At 38.5% G+C, this 13,195-nt stretch overlaps 1 protein-coding gene across 1 annotated transcript in view; it reads left to right on the top strand.

Moving 5' to 3' along the window:
• The first annotated feature begins 6,961 nt into the window (after nt 1-6,961).
• LOC753648 (UDP-glucuronic acid decarboxylase 1) overlaps nt 6,962-13,195 on the top strand; it is a 39,049-nt gene continuing 32,815 nt past the window's right edge. The window contains 1 exon segment of the mRNA XM_030981539.1: nt 6,962-7,395. Coding sequence (XP_030837399.1) covers nt 7,122-7,395 — 274 coding nt within the window. The 5' untranslated portion in view covers nt 6,962-7,121.

Below are 13,195 nucleotides of genomic sequence, written 5' to 3'. Positions count from 1 at the left end.
ATAATAATAGGTCCATTTATAAAGTGCTGTAGGTGAGCTTTAGGCGCTAAAGCATTTTTCTTTTCGTACCGGTTACCCATGATTTACCTGGGTGGAGAGCAGCAAATATAGATTGATGTCTTGCCAAAGGACATTAGTATGGTGGTGGGACGCTAATCGTGAACCATGCGATCTACAGTCAGTTGGCTTTATATAATAAGGATAATAATAATAAAATATAATGATAATAACAAAAGAATACGAGGAAAACTTCGTGTAGTTAATTTATTAATGAAAGATGAACATGAACGTGAACATTGTTAGCAAGCAATATATCACTTGTTTAAAAAGTGGAAAGTGGCCTAGTTACGAAATTCTGTCACTTAATTCTGTCCATATATACACCAGTTTCTTACTCCTGACAAATTTTAGTCTTGAATTGGTCGGGTTTTTAGGGGAAATTTGATACAGTTCTGTGATACAGTTATATTTCGTTTTGATTTAATTTTTGGTACTTAGGCTAGATGGGGTGAAATGATAATTAACGTGATTTAGGAAACTATTTGACGGGGTTCGGGGTTGGAGGTCAACTCGACGGGTGCAGTTTTTGACAATCTTTTGTTCAATGAAAAAGATGTCATTTATAGCTGAAAGATCAAATGTTATGGGCTCGAAGGTGTGGCACTTTATTGATATAATCTATATAGTGTGCGATGGGATGTGAATCAGCCTTGCATGTGTTTGCATATTCACGGGAAGGAATTTGATGAGCCTTGTCGACATATACATGTACAGTTGAAGATTTTTTTCCCCTTTCATTCTTTCTACCTTTCCCGGGACCTTTCAGGCTTTCTTTAAAGTCCGTAATTATAAGCCTCAATTGTCAGCAATTAAAGTGCCTGTCGGCAAAGAGATTTTGTACTTACTTCGTTTCTTCCCCCTCCCTTATTTTCTTTCTAAGAATTTTGAGAGCTGTTTGTAATTGGTAGCAAAGTGAGAAAAAAAAAATCTTCGATTTGAAGATGAAGATTTTTTTTCTTTCCCTTTTATGGATTTGTGAGTTAAAAAACAAAAAAAATAATCGGCAAAGTTGAAGAATGTTATCATTCTTTTTTAACGAGTCTTTCTTTCTTCCTTTCTTTCTTAGAATTGTATTTAGTAATCTCGATGTATGGACCTTGGTTGAGGGGGGGGGGGGGGCAAAACATCCAATCATGCAACGGGCAATTAAAGTTATGGCAAGAAATTACCAATGATGGGGGAAATTCGGTGTTCCTTTAATCTATTAATTTGTTATCTAAAAAAGAAAAATCTAATTCAAATTCACACTGATTGAAATAATATCCTGACGTAACATAATTATGATTAGTAAAAAAAAAAAAACACACAAAACTTTGTTGAAGCATGCTAGAAAACAAACAAAAATCAACAAACAAACATACAAAATCATGTGTCCAAAATCATGTGTCCAGACCTACACAGTATTAGATGTCAGTAGATGCCAGGAAATCATCACTAACGGGGGTTCAAAATAGCAACAACAAAAAATCGCCTCGCCGTGAGAAGGCTCACGGGGGCTCTTTTTTTTTTGGGAAGAGCCCCCGTGGACAAAAAATTAATTTGAGCCCTGATACAAAGGCAAACATATCAAAACACAACTGTATATACATTAAACCCCAATGTTGCCTTATTTATGAAAGGGAAAAGCTTGATAAATAGAAACAAAACATCAACAAAAGAAAGGAATATGATATTTAAAAAACGAATAATACAAAATAATTTCAAAAGTAATGTCAATGACTAAAACAAGTCGGTTATAATCAGGATTATCAAGTATGAACGAATTTATCATGAGTCCTTGAAAATTAATTAATACTGCTTGTCATTGTATTATTGAAGAGCAGCAAAGGCGAACGATTGTCGCTACAATTCAGAAATCGTTGCTTGGAATGCTTTTCCCTCAAGATCCATGAGATATCAAGCTACATAGGACTATGATCGACAAGAAAGATATTGTCTTGAAAACAGTCAGAAAACATTAGACCATTAGACTTGAATGAATAGGACACAAGTTCATGTTTACCATGTAAATCATCCATTACCAAATACCTAAGCAAAATTCGAGCCAGATGCATAATTATAATGGTAAGCTTAAAAACAATGATTCATGACAAATTGTCAATTGTCATGAGTTTATCCTCTAGACGTATTGCAAAAGATCTTTCCACATGCAGTGGCGGATCCAGGGGGGAAACGGCCGCGGCCCCCCCCCCCCCCCCCCCCCCCATTGGCGGCGCAAAAAAAAAGAGAAAAAAAGAAAGGAGAAGAGAAGAAAAAAAAAAGAAGAAGAGAAAAGAAAGGAGAAGAGAAAAGAAAAGAGAAGAGAAAAGAAAGAAGAGAGAGAGAAAGAAAAAAAGAAGAAGATATACCCCCCCCCCCCAACCTCACTCCCACTCCGGGGTCGGAGGGACCGATTTTGTGTTCCTCAAATTTCCGATAAAGGGTTACTTTTCACACAACAAAGTCCGGCCTGTAATACACACAAGTCCGGCCCGCACTGACTTTACACACCGAAGATAAAGGGGTGCTTTCAAACTAAGAGAGGGAACATAGTCATGATGCGCGTACCCTAGCTAGATAACACTGAGTGGGTGGGGGGGGGGGGGGTGGGAAGGGGAAGAGAAAAGTCGGGTGAGAAAGGGGGAAAGACAAGGAAACGGCGCTAAGTAACAGTAACGACGAATAAGGGAAAAACTGTAATCGGGAGATTTGGGGTCATTCCAGAAGGCTTGGGAAACGTTATTGAATAGAGGGGGCCGGGCCGGCTGCATAAAATCTCGAGCCACGGACTCAAAGTTAAACGTTACAAACAGCCCCTGCTTTTTGATAAAAATTGAAAAGGGCACAATATTTTGGATGTCTTTCAAATAGACTCTATAAAGAGTCAAATTTTAAATTAACGGTAGGGCCGCTTCACAACTCTTATTTTGCCCTTCATTTGGATTCAGCTCATACCAACTTGCTTGTGCTTATATTTGAACTCATGTTGGTAGTGATAATGGACAGCGGCGGCGATCCTGGGCCCGATAGAGGGACACGTCCCCCCGGGAATTTAGATATATAGCTAGAAAGAAATATACATGTAGCGGAAAGAACGTACATGTTGGACTAAAGGATTTTCTAGAATGCATAATTTCAGCATTCTACATTGCAAAATCTCGCTTGGTCGCTACGCCCCGGCCCTCGCCCGATAACACAAAACTAAGATATGACGCTCCCGGTCGCGATTATTTCATGGTTGGTGTATAAATAGATCTTTTTTTCCCCTTTCATTTCTACTGACCTAATAATTATTGTATGCTCTCACAATCATGATTGTTTCATTTTCCCCTTTAAAGCATGCGCAGCTAGGGGCGGTAGGGGCAGTAAGAGGACATAGGACGAAAAAAGGAGCAGACAAAGAAACATTTTTTGACAAGTCTAATACGGTACAACAAATCATCTTCTTTCTTTAATAATTTAATGAAACGTTAAGCTTCTGCGCTTTGCGCTGGAGGGGGAAACTTAATTCAGAGAAGGATTAAGAGTCGGAATGGAACAACGAATTATCTTCTTTCTCTAATAATTTCATTAAACTATGAAAGGTCAAAGCTTCCGCGCCTCGCGCGGAAGGAGGAAAATGAATTCAAACAAGGATCAAGAATCGAGAATGGGACAACGAATCATCTTTTTTCTCTAATAATTCAATGAAACGTCAAAGCTTCCGCGCTTCGCGCGGAGGGAGAAAACTGAATTCAGACAATGATTAACAACCGAGAACGGTACAACGAATCGTCTTCTTTCTCTAATAATTTAATGAAACGTTAAGCTTTTGCGCTTCACGCAAGAGAGGGGGGGGAACTCAATTCAGACAAGGATTAAGAGTCGAGAACGGTACTCTTTCTTTAAGGATTTAATGAAACGTCAAAGCTTCCGCGCTTTGCGCGGGAGGGGGTATAGAAACTGAATTCAGACAATGATTAGGAATCGAGAACGGTACAACGCATTATCTTCTTTCTCTAATAATTTCATTAAACTATGAAAGGTCAAAGCTTCCGCGCTTCGCGCGGGAGGGGGAAAACTGAATTCAGACAAGGAATAAGAGTCGAGAATGGTACAAAAATCATCTTCTTTCTCTAATAATTCAATGAATCGTCAAAGCTTCTGCGCTACGCGCGAGAGAGAGAGAGAGGGGGGGGGGGGGAGGAACTCAATTCAGACAAGGATTAAGAGTCGAGAACGGTACTCTTTCTCTAATGATTTAATGAAACGTCAAAGCTTCCGCGATTCGCGCGGGAGGGGGGGGGGTATGGAAACTGAATTCACACAATGATTAAGAATCGAGAACGGTACAACGAATCGTCTTCTTTGTCTAATAATTTAATGAAACGTTAAGCTTCTGCGCTTTGCGCTGGAGGGGGGAATCTGAATTCAGAGAAGGATTGAGGGTCGAGAATGGAACAACGAATTATCTTCTTTCTCTAATAATTTCATTAAACTATGAAAGGTCAATACTTCAGCGCTTCGCGCGGGAGGGGGAAAACTGAATTCAGACAAGGAATAAGAGTCGAGAATGGTACAACAAATCTTTTTTCTTTTCTAATATCAATTAATGAAAAGTCAAAACGTCCGCGCTTCACGCGGGAGGGGGGGGGAGAGCAGGGGGGGGGGGAGGAACTAAATTCAGACAAGGATTAGGAGTCGAGAATGGTACAACGAATCCTCTTCTTTCTCTAATAATTTCATGAAACATTAAAGCTTCTGCGCTTCGCGCGTAATGGGGGGGGGGGGGGGGGGGAGGGGAACAGCGAGCTGCCCGAATATGAATTTTTTCGTATATTTTGGTGATAAATAACACTTTCACAAAATACATATTATCCTCAAATTTTTGCTCGCTCTCTTCGCTCACTAGCCAAATTGTGAATCCAGAAAATTACCTTTTCGGGCAAGATGCTTCAGCCCCCCCCCCCCCCCACCGATGAAAATGTCAAACAAAATTACCGGTATGGTGCTTCTAATATGACCTTGTCAGTATTGGTATGTTGAGTTGAAAAACGGTCTGCGCAATTTTCAAATTTCCGCCCCCCCCCCCCCCCCCCCCCCCCCCCTTATTGGAAAATCCGGGATCCGCGCCTGACATGTACCATACTTCACTACTGCCATTGTTGATTATCATGAAATTGCTTCACACAATAAAAATCCCATATACGCGCTCGGCTATATACGAGCCGTCACTTCGTGAAAACAAAATCAAAGCGTTCTACGTAATTTGTGTTTTCACGAAATGACGGTTGTGTTAAAAGTTCAAACAGAGGAATAAAAAAGCAGCTACAGAAAGAGGAAAATGTACTCTATCACGTAGTTCGAGTTATTTTATCTGTACATCAATTAAACATAACGTTTTGCCCAGAGGCGGCCTAGCGACCGACAAAAAGGGCACTTTCTGGAGAAAAAAAGGGCACCTTCAAGGAGAAAGCTCAAAGCGAGAATATACAATTTTTTAGACATGGGTATATACCCTTATATTGTGATCACATTATTGGGGATGATTTCAATATTCGTTTCCGTATTGCTTAAGCATCAAACTTTGCAGTTGGGTGTGATGGTCTGAAAATTTATTTGCGAGGGAGCAAAGCGAGCGAGGAAAATCTTTAAGATTTGTGAGGTCGCAGCGCGAAAAATGACACCTTATAAAGAGGAAAAACCTAATCCTGATGGAGTTATAAGCACATTCTCATAACGGAAGACTGAAAAGACCTTTGATAAGTTACATAATTTCAACACCTATAACTACGAGCGAGCGTTTCGAGCGAGCATTGGGGGAAATCGCTCTTAGTCTCTTGAAACTAGGGGCACGTTTGATGATGAGATGAAAAGGGGACACTTATGGAAAGGGTTAAGACACTAATAATGTTTTATTAGAAAAGAAAAAGATAATGTTAATTATCAGAGGTGAAAATGGGGCACTTCTTACACCTTTAAAGATGAGGTATGCACCAGGGATGAAAAGGATAGCGACACTCATTTTGTATTATAATTATTAAATCATTCATTTATTGCAACCATAAGTTGGATTTCATACAGTAAAAAAGGTAGGCATATAAATGGTTCACAATATAGTTTGTATATATACTTTGTACAATAAAACTGTATAAATTGACACTTTAAATACATAAACATGAAAAGAAGAAAAACAAAAACACTCAAGAGCAATCACATTTAAACATAATTAAAAGGTACATAGCACTTCACAGGACCAATAATCATATATCAACTGACATCAACGTATTGTCCAACAATTAAAATTGAGAAAGATTTTGAAAGAAAGAGCTAGAGAGACAGTAAACCCAAATTGAGTGGTGGTATAATGCATTATCCGTATTAAAAAAAAAAAAAAAAAAAAAAAAAAATATATATATATAGATCTATATATATCCAGTCAAATTCAATTGGTATTAAATTTGTTATATTATAAATTATTATAAAATACATATAATAAACAAGTGTGCAATTTTAAGTAAAACATCTACACGGCACCTCAATGCAATATAAAAATTGGCAATAATGATTATTAATTAAATGTAATACCATGTACAATGAATAGCGACCCTCTACTCCTATTATGAATAGCGACCCTCATTTCATATTATGAATAGCGACCCTCATATCAGCCCGTGTTTTGTGTGGCTAGCGACCTACGACACGACATCATTATTTGCGTATACGTTCGTAAGTGAGAACGCGCACGCAATGTTTGAATTTGATGTGACGAGCCATGTACCGGCTGTAGCCGACAATCGACAGCTGTGCTATGCATGTGGCCGTGGCCGTACCGTGCGTGCACCGTGGGCGTAATTGGAGCGTACCCATTCTACGTGTGCATTAACTATGTGGTGGTGGCCGACTTCTACTCCTACTCCGACGAAGCACATAATCAAATACATGTAGAATTGATTCAGTAATAGGTTGCTTCTAAAAGATGGAGGTAAAAGGATATCTAAAATGGACTTTGAACGACACGATTGTTTGCTGAATTGATTAGATGACGTATGACCGGTTATCCCTGTTTGCCGTTCCTTAGGTGAGCTACAAAGCCCCTTGGCATGCCCGGCACCACCGCTCCTGACGACTCACGGGGGTCTGGCAGCTCAACACGTCACTCGCATGGGACTAGGCCGCATAGTTCACACGATCAGTTGGGCACTTCCAAATCAGGCAAAGGCCTTTCTGAATCGCCTCCATATTCACACGGCGGCAAGACAAGGACTAATTTGTGGTTTAGAAGAAGACCAATAATGAACTGGGCATCAGTCATGACTATTTGGAAACGTTTTAGGGTGATCTTTGTGATTGTCGGTCTGCTGTGCATCATTCTCGGTAAGCTCATTTTTAAAATTTAACAATGGCTTAAAAATCATATCAATGCATTATCAACTCAACGTTGGTAGACCTCTAGTCTGTGTAGAAAAGTTAATTATTATTAAGGAAGTAGACTATTATTTTGGTAAATGAGACACGTTGTCTTCTTTGTTTACTTATTTACTGGAATATAGACCTCTAATCATCTAACTATTGTCTAGGCCTAGACCGAACTTTCTGTCTGATTTGGGTATAGACTAGACCGAATTTTTCTGTCTCTTTCGTTCGTTAGCCTCTGATTTGGGTAGGGTCGGCTCTCTCTTTAAAGACAGAACAGCCCTATACGCTTGAGTGTTCACGCATTTGTGTAAAGAAACATTACACAAAACTTGGCCAAACTTAATCCCTAATTAGTAATTTTGATATTTTACCGGATGCATAGTCTATCCGATGCATTTAGACTCTATAGTCCAAAATTAGCTACATGCTTAACAACTTCGGTTCCACTTACCAACTTGACTACTTGAATCCGTTTAATGGTCCCTTTTCAGGAAATTATGGGTCAAGATCGACATCCATGAAGAAAATCTTGCAGCCGGGTTGCGTATGACGTCATCTAAATCTCATTTCTTCTAGTCTACGAGCAAGGCAAAATGATTATGAAGGAAAAACTGTGATTACGAACTCGTAGCTCGTGCAATAAACCTATCGTTTTAATGCCTTGGTTCTTGAATGTTTTATGTGTTATGTCATTTATTGTAAATGCTTTTTTGTGTCATGAGGCTGTTAAATCATTACAAACTCATATAATACATTGAATATTTATATTTTAGTGCCTACAAATTAATACAAAACCTATCGTTTTAATGCCTTGGTTCTTGAAATGTTTTTCTTTTTCTTCTCGTCAAGTTATTCCACAGTTTCTCCTTTTTTTTAATGTTATGTCATTTATTGTAAATGATTTGTTCGTCCGAACTTGGTTCGGGTCGGGGTTCGGTAATATACACTGTAATAGCAAGCAGTGTTATAGCCACGGCGGTCAGCACTGGGCCGGCCGACTGGCTGGCCAGGCCCGACCAGCACGGAGGACTTCTGCCCAATCCTGATGAAAAACCCTGCTTCCGACCAGCACGAATTTCACATTAAAAAACTGCTCGTAAATATTTGTGAAGAAAAGATACTACTTTACATTCTTATTTCCGTCTTGAATCATGTTTTATTTTCAATTTGAAAAGAATCATGTTTTCAATTTGTCAATAAATGATATTTTTGAAAGATTTTCTGAGACGGTTGTTGTCTAATGCTAGAGTCAAGAAAGCTGCCATCTTGAATAGCAAATCAGGCTCGTTAATAACTGTTTTTTAAGTTTTTATTTTTAATAGGAAAAATATAAAATCTCTATTTTTCCTAAATAAATAAAAAACATACTATGATATATATTTATTCCATTATTTATATTGTAAAATTTGTACGATATTGTTACAATTAAAATATAATTTTTGTTGTTGAATGGGTTTGAGCTGAACTTTAATCACGTTTTGATCACGCACATGTATTCGTGTTTATGGCTTTATGGCTTGCCACCGCGTGGTCAGGATTTGGGATTTAAATGGCGCCAGTGAAGTCGCGCCCACCACTGGATAGGCATAAATCAGAAAGGCGGAAAATGGGAAAAAAGTAAATATAAAGTTTATTAGCTTGCAAAAACGTAGACATTTTTCTGCCGAACATCCGAATCAGGACTTTGTGTTCGGTTCGGTTCGGAAGTGCCATGTTCGGCGAACTTCCGTTCGGTTCGGCGGTTCGGCTACAGCACTATCGTTCAACCTGTGAACAGTGTTGGGTTTAATGAATTACAAATAAACACATGAGCAGAAAGAAAGGCGACTTTCTTGAATGCTACCCAGTGGAGCAGAAAGGATACAGTTGTGCATACCTGTAGTAGCAATAGAAAACAGTACTGATGTGTAGGTTAATTTGTTTACTTAGAAACATTTAGTGAGCTTTATACTACTACTAGTACTACTATTTAAATACTATCGTTTTATGATAATTGTATAAAAGTGAAATGTACGGGGTCTACACTGTACATTGTAGTATTAGTCTTGTACTGTGTTGGGTGAAATAAGAGTTCCTACATGTAGGAACAATTGAGTTCAAATTTTTCTTCCTCTCAAAACCTGTAAAGCGTGCAGGAAGGTGTTGTAAGAACTGTATGGTATACTTAAAATAAATACAATAAAGGGATTATGACAGATTTAGATTAGGATGGGTTTGTATTGGTTGACCCTTTAAGGGCTCCAAGATTCTCTCATACATGTATATAGACCCCGTTCTCATTCACTTCCTAGATCGATCTAGGATCGTTCCAGAGGTACGCTTCGTTTATGTTCACACTCACGAGCTAGACTGCTCTTGTTAGGGACTTTTAGATTTGCGTGGACTGAAACATGTGACGTCCATTCAAGGCAGTGCATTAAAAGGACGTCGACCGTAGCAATCCCCATTGTCTTCGTGCGAATATAAAAGTCCCTATTGCTGTGGTATAGCACGAACAAGCTAGATCGCTCCTGTTGCTGGGGTAGCAAAGGTCAGCGGGTCAAATGATCTGCACAGGATTTAAAACTAAATAGAGTGTCTTATCTTCTGCTATATTTTGTTATTTTGTGTTATTTAATTTGGGTAGTCTGAAGAGAACTCACTTTGGGTTTATTTTGAGAGCTTGAGCCAAGTGATAGTGTACAAGGCCTTCAGGTGACTTACATTTAGGTCCTCTTCATGATGGTAATGATGATGAGGCTACGATGTACTTACCGTAGCTCTTTATTGGCATGGAAGTTAATGAAAGTCATGGAACCCCTACCCCCCTCCCCCCCCCCCCCTCCTGTGAGTTGTACTCTTTTATTGATAGTATCCTGGTATTCTCCCATGGACAATTGAACTCCCTTGTATTTGTTTTTGAAGAAAAGGGGTGAAGGAGAGGATTTTATTTTAAAAAGGGATGGGCTGAGTCCGTTCAGGATGGTTTTAAACTACATGTACCCCACTAAAGGAAAGTAAATAGAATTAACAAATAAGATGAATTAGCTAATACAATAAAGACCATGTACATTACAACTTTACAAGTACTTTAACAAACACAGAAACACAAACCGTTTGAACTCTTTGTAGAAAGTCTTGTGAGGACTTTTCTTGCTCAATGTGTTTTGAGATAAAAAATTACATGTACCATACGCCTGCATAGGTGTATATGAAGGCCTGCATAGAATCTCAGTATTTTCAGGCCATGTTTGAGTACATTTGAGTGTACAACATTGTACTACTGACAATTTTTTTAAAAAACCTTTTTTTTTTTTTGGGGAGGGGGGGGGGGGGGTAATATATTTTTTTTAAAACTCTTTTAATAATGTTGAAGCTGATATATTTTGGGTTTCACACTAGCTCCTTTCATAGGGGTTCTCAATTCATTTCTCTTTTTTAGTGTGAATGCATTAATGAGCCCACAGTTAGGGTTTTGAATTGAGAACTCATAATGACCAGGGGGTGTTTCACAAAGATCCTAAGTTGAACTTATCTCTAAGTTGGACTTAACAATTATGGAAAGCCATTTGCATTTATGAAAATAATTCGTAAAATTTAATGTAAAAGTTATTTGAAAAGGCATGAAAAGGTGATTCAAATCATTCATATTTCCTATTATCAAGGATATTTCATGTTCTTGATGTGGAATCGATAAAAAGTCTAAAATACTTGAATTTATGCCTTTGAATATATTTTATTTCAAGGCTACAAATGGCTCTCCATAATGTGCAAGTCTAACTTAGAGTTAAGTTTGAGTTAGGATCTTTGTGAAGCACCCCCAGGGGTATCTTTTGATGGCAAGTCTTGGTATTCTACGGCCTGTGTGTGGGTATGGAACCTCAAATATTTAGAGAAACATATTTTCTGGGGATTGGTTCCCTCTCAAAGACCCCGTTCTCATTCACTTCGTTGGAGCGGTCTAACTAAGACCCGTTCCTCAGGAGCAGTTCTTAGGTGAGTGAGAACGGTCAAAGTGGTCCAGGAAGTGGACTTCTGGACCGCTCTTAGACCACCTCGGGAGGTGGTCTTCAGGAACGGGTCTTATTAAGAGCGGTTTGGACCGTTCTATTGGCAATGTGAACGAAGCGTACTTTGACCGGAAGTGAGCTAGTGACGTTCCGTGCGAAACATGTAGTACGGTACATTCGGTTTGTATTCCGCGCGCGAAAAAATTGACCTGCTGACCTGAGCTGCCATAGCAACAAGACCACTTTGACTCGGGGAGCGGTTTGAGCCATAAAAAACTGCTCGGAGTGTGAATGCTCGCAAACCGTTCCTCAAGACCCGTTCCTCTGGAGCGGTCTAACTAAGACCACTTTCAAAGTGAGTGAGAACGGGGTCAAAGAATGGAAGGTAGAGTGGTGGGAGATGCAAAGGTTGTAGGTTTGATTCCTGGCACTGTACACTTATGTTTCCTTGTGCAGCGCATTTTTTATCTACATTGCTTTTCAATGACCGCTTTTCAAAATGGCGCCTGGCTGGAATCCTCCCTCATGGAGTAGAGACTGTAGAGTGAAGTGAGTGACCGTAATGAGGTGAATCTGGTAGCTAGCCGCATAAGCTGCTGGCGCCAGAGTATGGGCATACTTGTGAACTACATGTACATGTAGCGCCGCCAAATTTAGGTTTAGTGTTGTACACTGTACGCAGAAAACCCTTATTATGTATTCTTTCATCAATATTCGTCTTCAAACACATTTATTTTGAAAATCCATGCAGAATTGTTTGTTAAGTGACAATTTAAAATTTTGCCATGAAAATTGTTGGGCTCCCAACACTTCAGAGTGGCTTTAAAGGAAACCAAAACCTTCATACTAAGTTACTTTTATTGTAAAGTTTAAAAGATTTGAATAAAATCAGTGAAAATTTGAACAAAATCGGGCAAGGAATAAGAAAATTAAAGAAAGTTAGAGCTTTTTAAAATGACTAGTCACTAGAGGGCGGTATTCAATTTGATGACATCATCTGTGAACAACTCTCCATGCCTTTTGTACATAAAATTTCACAATTTTTTTGTTTTCTTCGTATTTATTTGTGTTCTTGATCCGACTTCATAAAATGTGAAGTAGAATATCATTTTGCATTCTGCTTTCAGGGGAGTTCATTATCTCAATCACAAGAAAGAAGGAAAAACATGAAATTTGATGTACAAAAGGCATGGAGAGTTGTCCACAGATGATGTCATCAAATTGAATACCGCCCTCTAGTGACTAGTAATTTCAAAAAGCTCTTACTTCCTTATTCCTTGCCCGATTTTGTTCAAATTTTCACTGATATTTTTCAAATATCTTAAACTTTACAATAAAAGTAACTTAGTATGAAGGTTTTGGTTTCCTTTAAGTCTTGATCCTCATCAGCATTGAGAAGGGACAGCAGAATATACATTGTACATTACATGTAGGTTTACATACACCATTCAATGATTCCTGGTCCAATTATCTACATGTACATGTAGGAGAATAGGGCTTGTGTGAAACTACATGCTGTCAGAAAGTAGGATATTATGTGGCGTGAATAACTAATCTATAATTTATACATTGTACAGTGTATGTACAGGTACATATAGGAACAATAAAGCAAACCAGAAAAAAATCAATTATTTTCTTGTTATCATTGTGTGTACATTGATTAAAGTGATACTGGCTCACTAAATGTATGTTCGTACAATTTATGTTGCAGTTAGTCTATTAAATATAAATATACTTATCAGTACTTGAAAATAACTTCATTCTATATT

Source organism: Strongylocentrotus purpuratus, unplaced genomic scaffold (genome assembly GCF_000002235.5).
Source record: "Strongylocentrotus purpuratus isolate Spur 01 unplaced genomic scaffold, Spur_5.0 spur5_scaffold_12, whole genome shotgun sequence".
NCBI classification, from domain to species: Eukaryota; Metazoa; Echinodermata; class Echinoidea; order Camarodonta; family Strongylocentrotidae; genus Strongylocentrotus; species Strongylocentrotus purpuratus.
The sequence above is the reverse complement of the archived record's forward strand: the minus strand, read 5'-3'. Positions and strand labels throughout refer to the sequence as shown.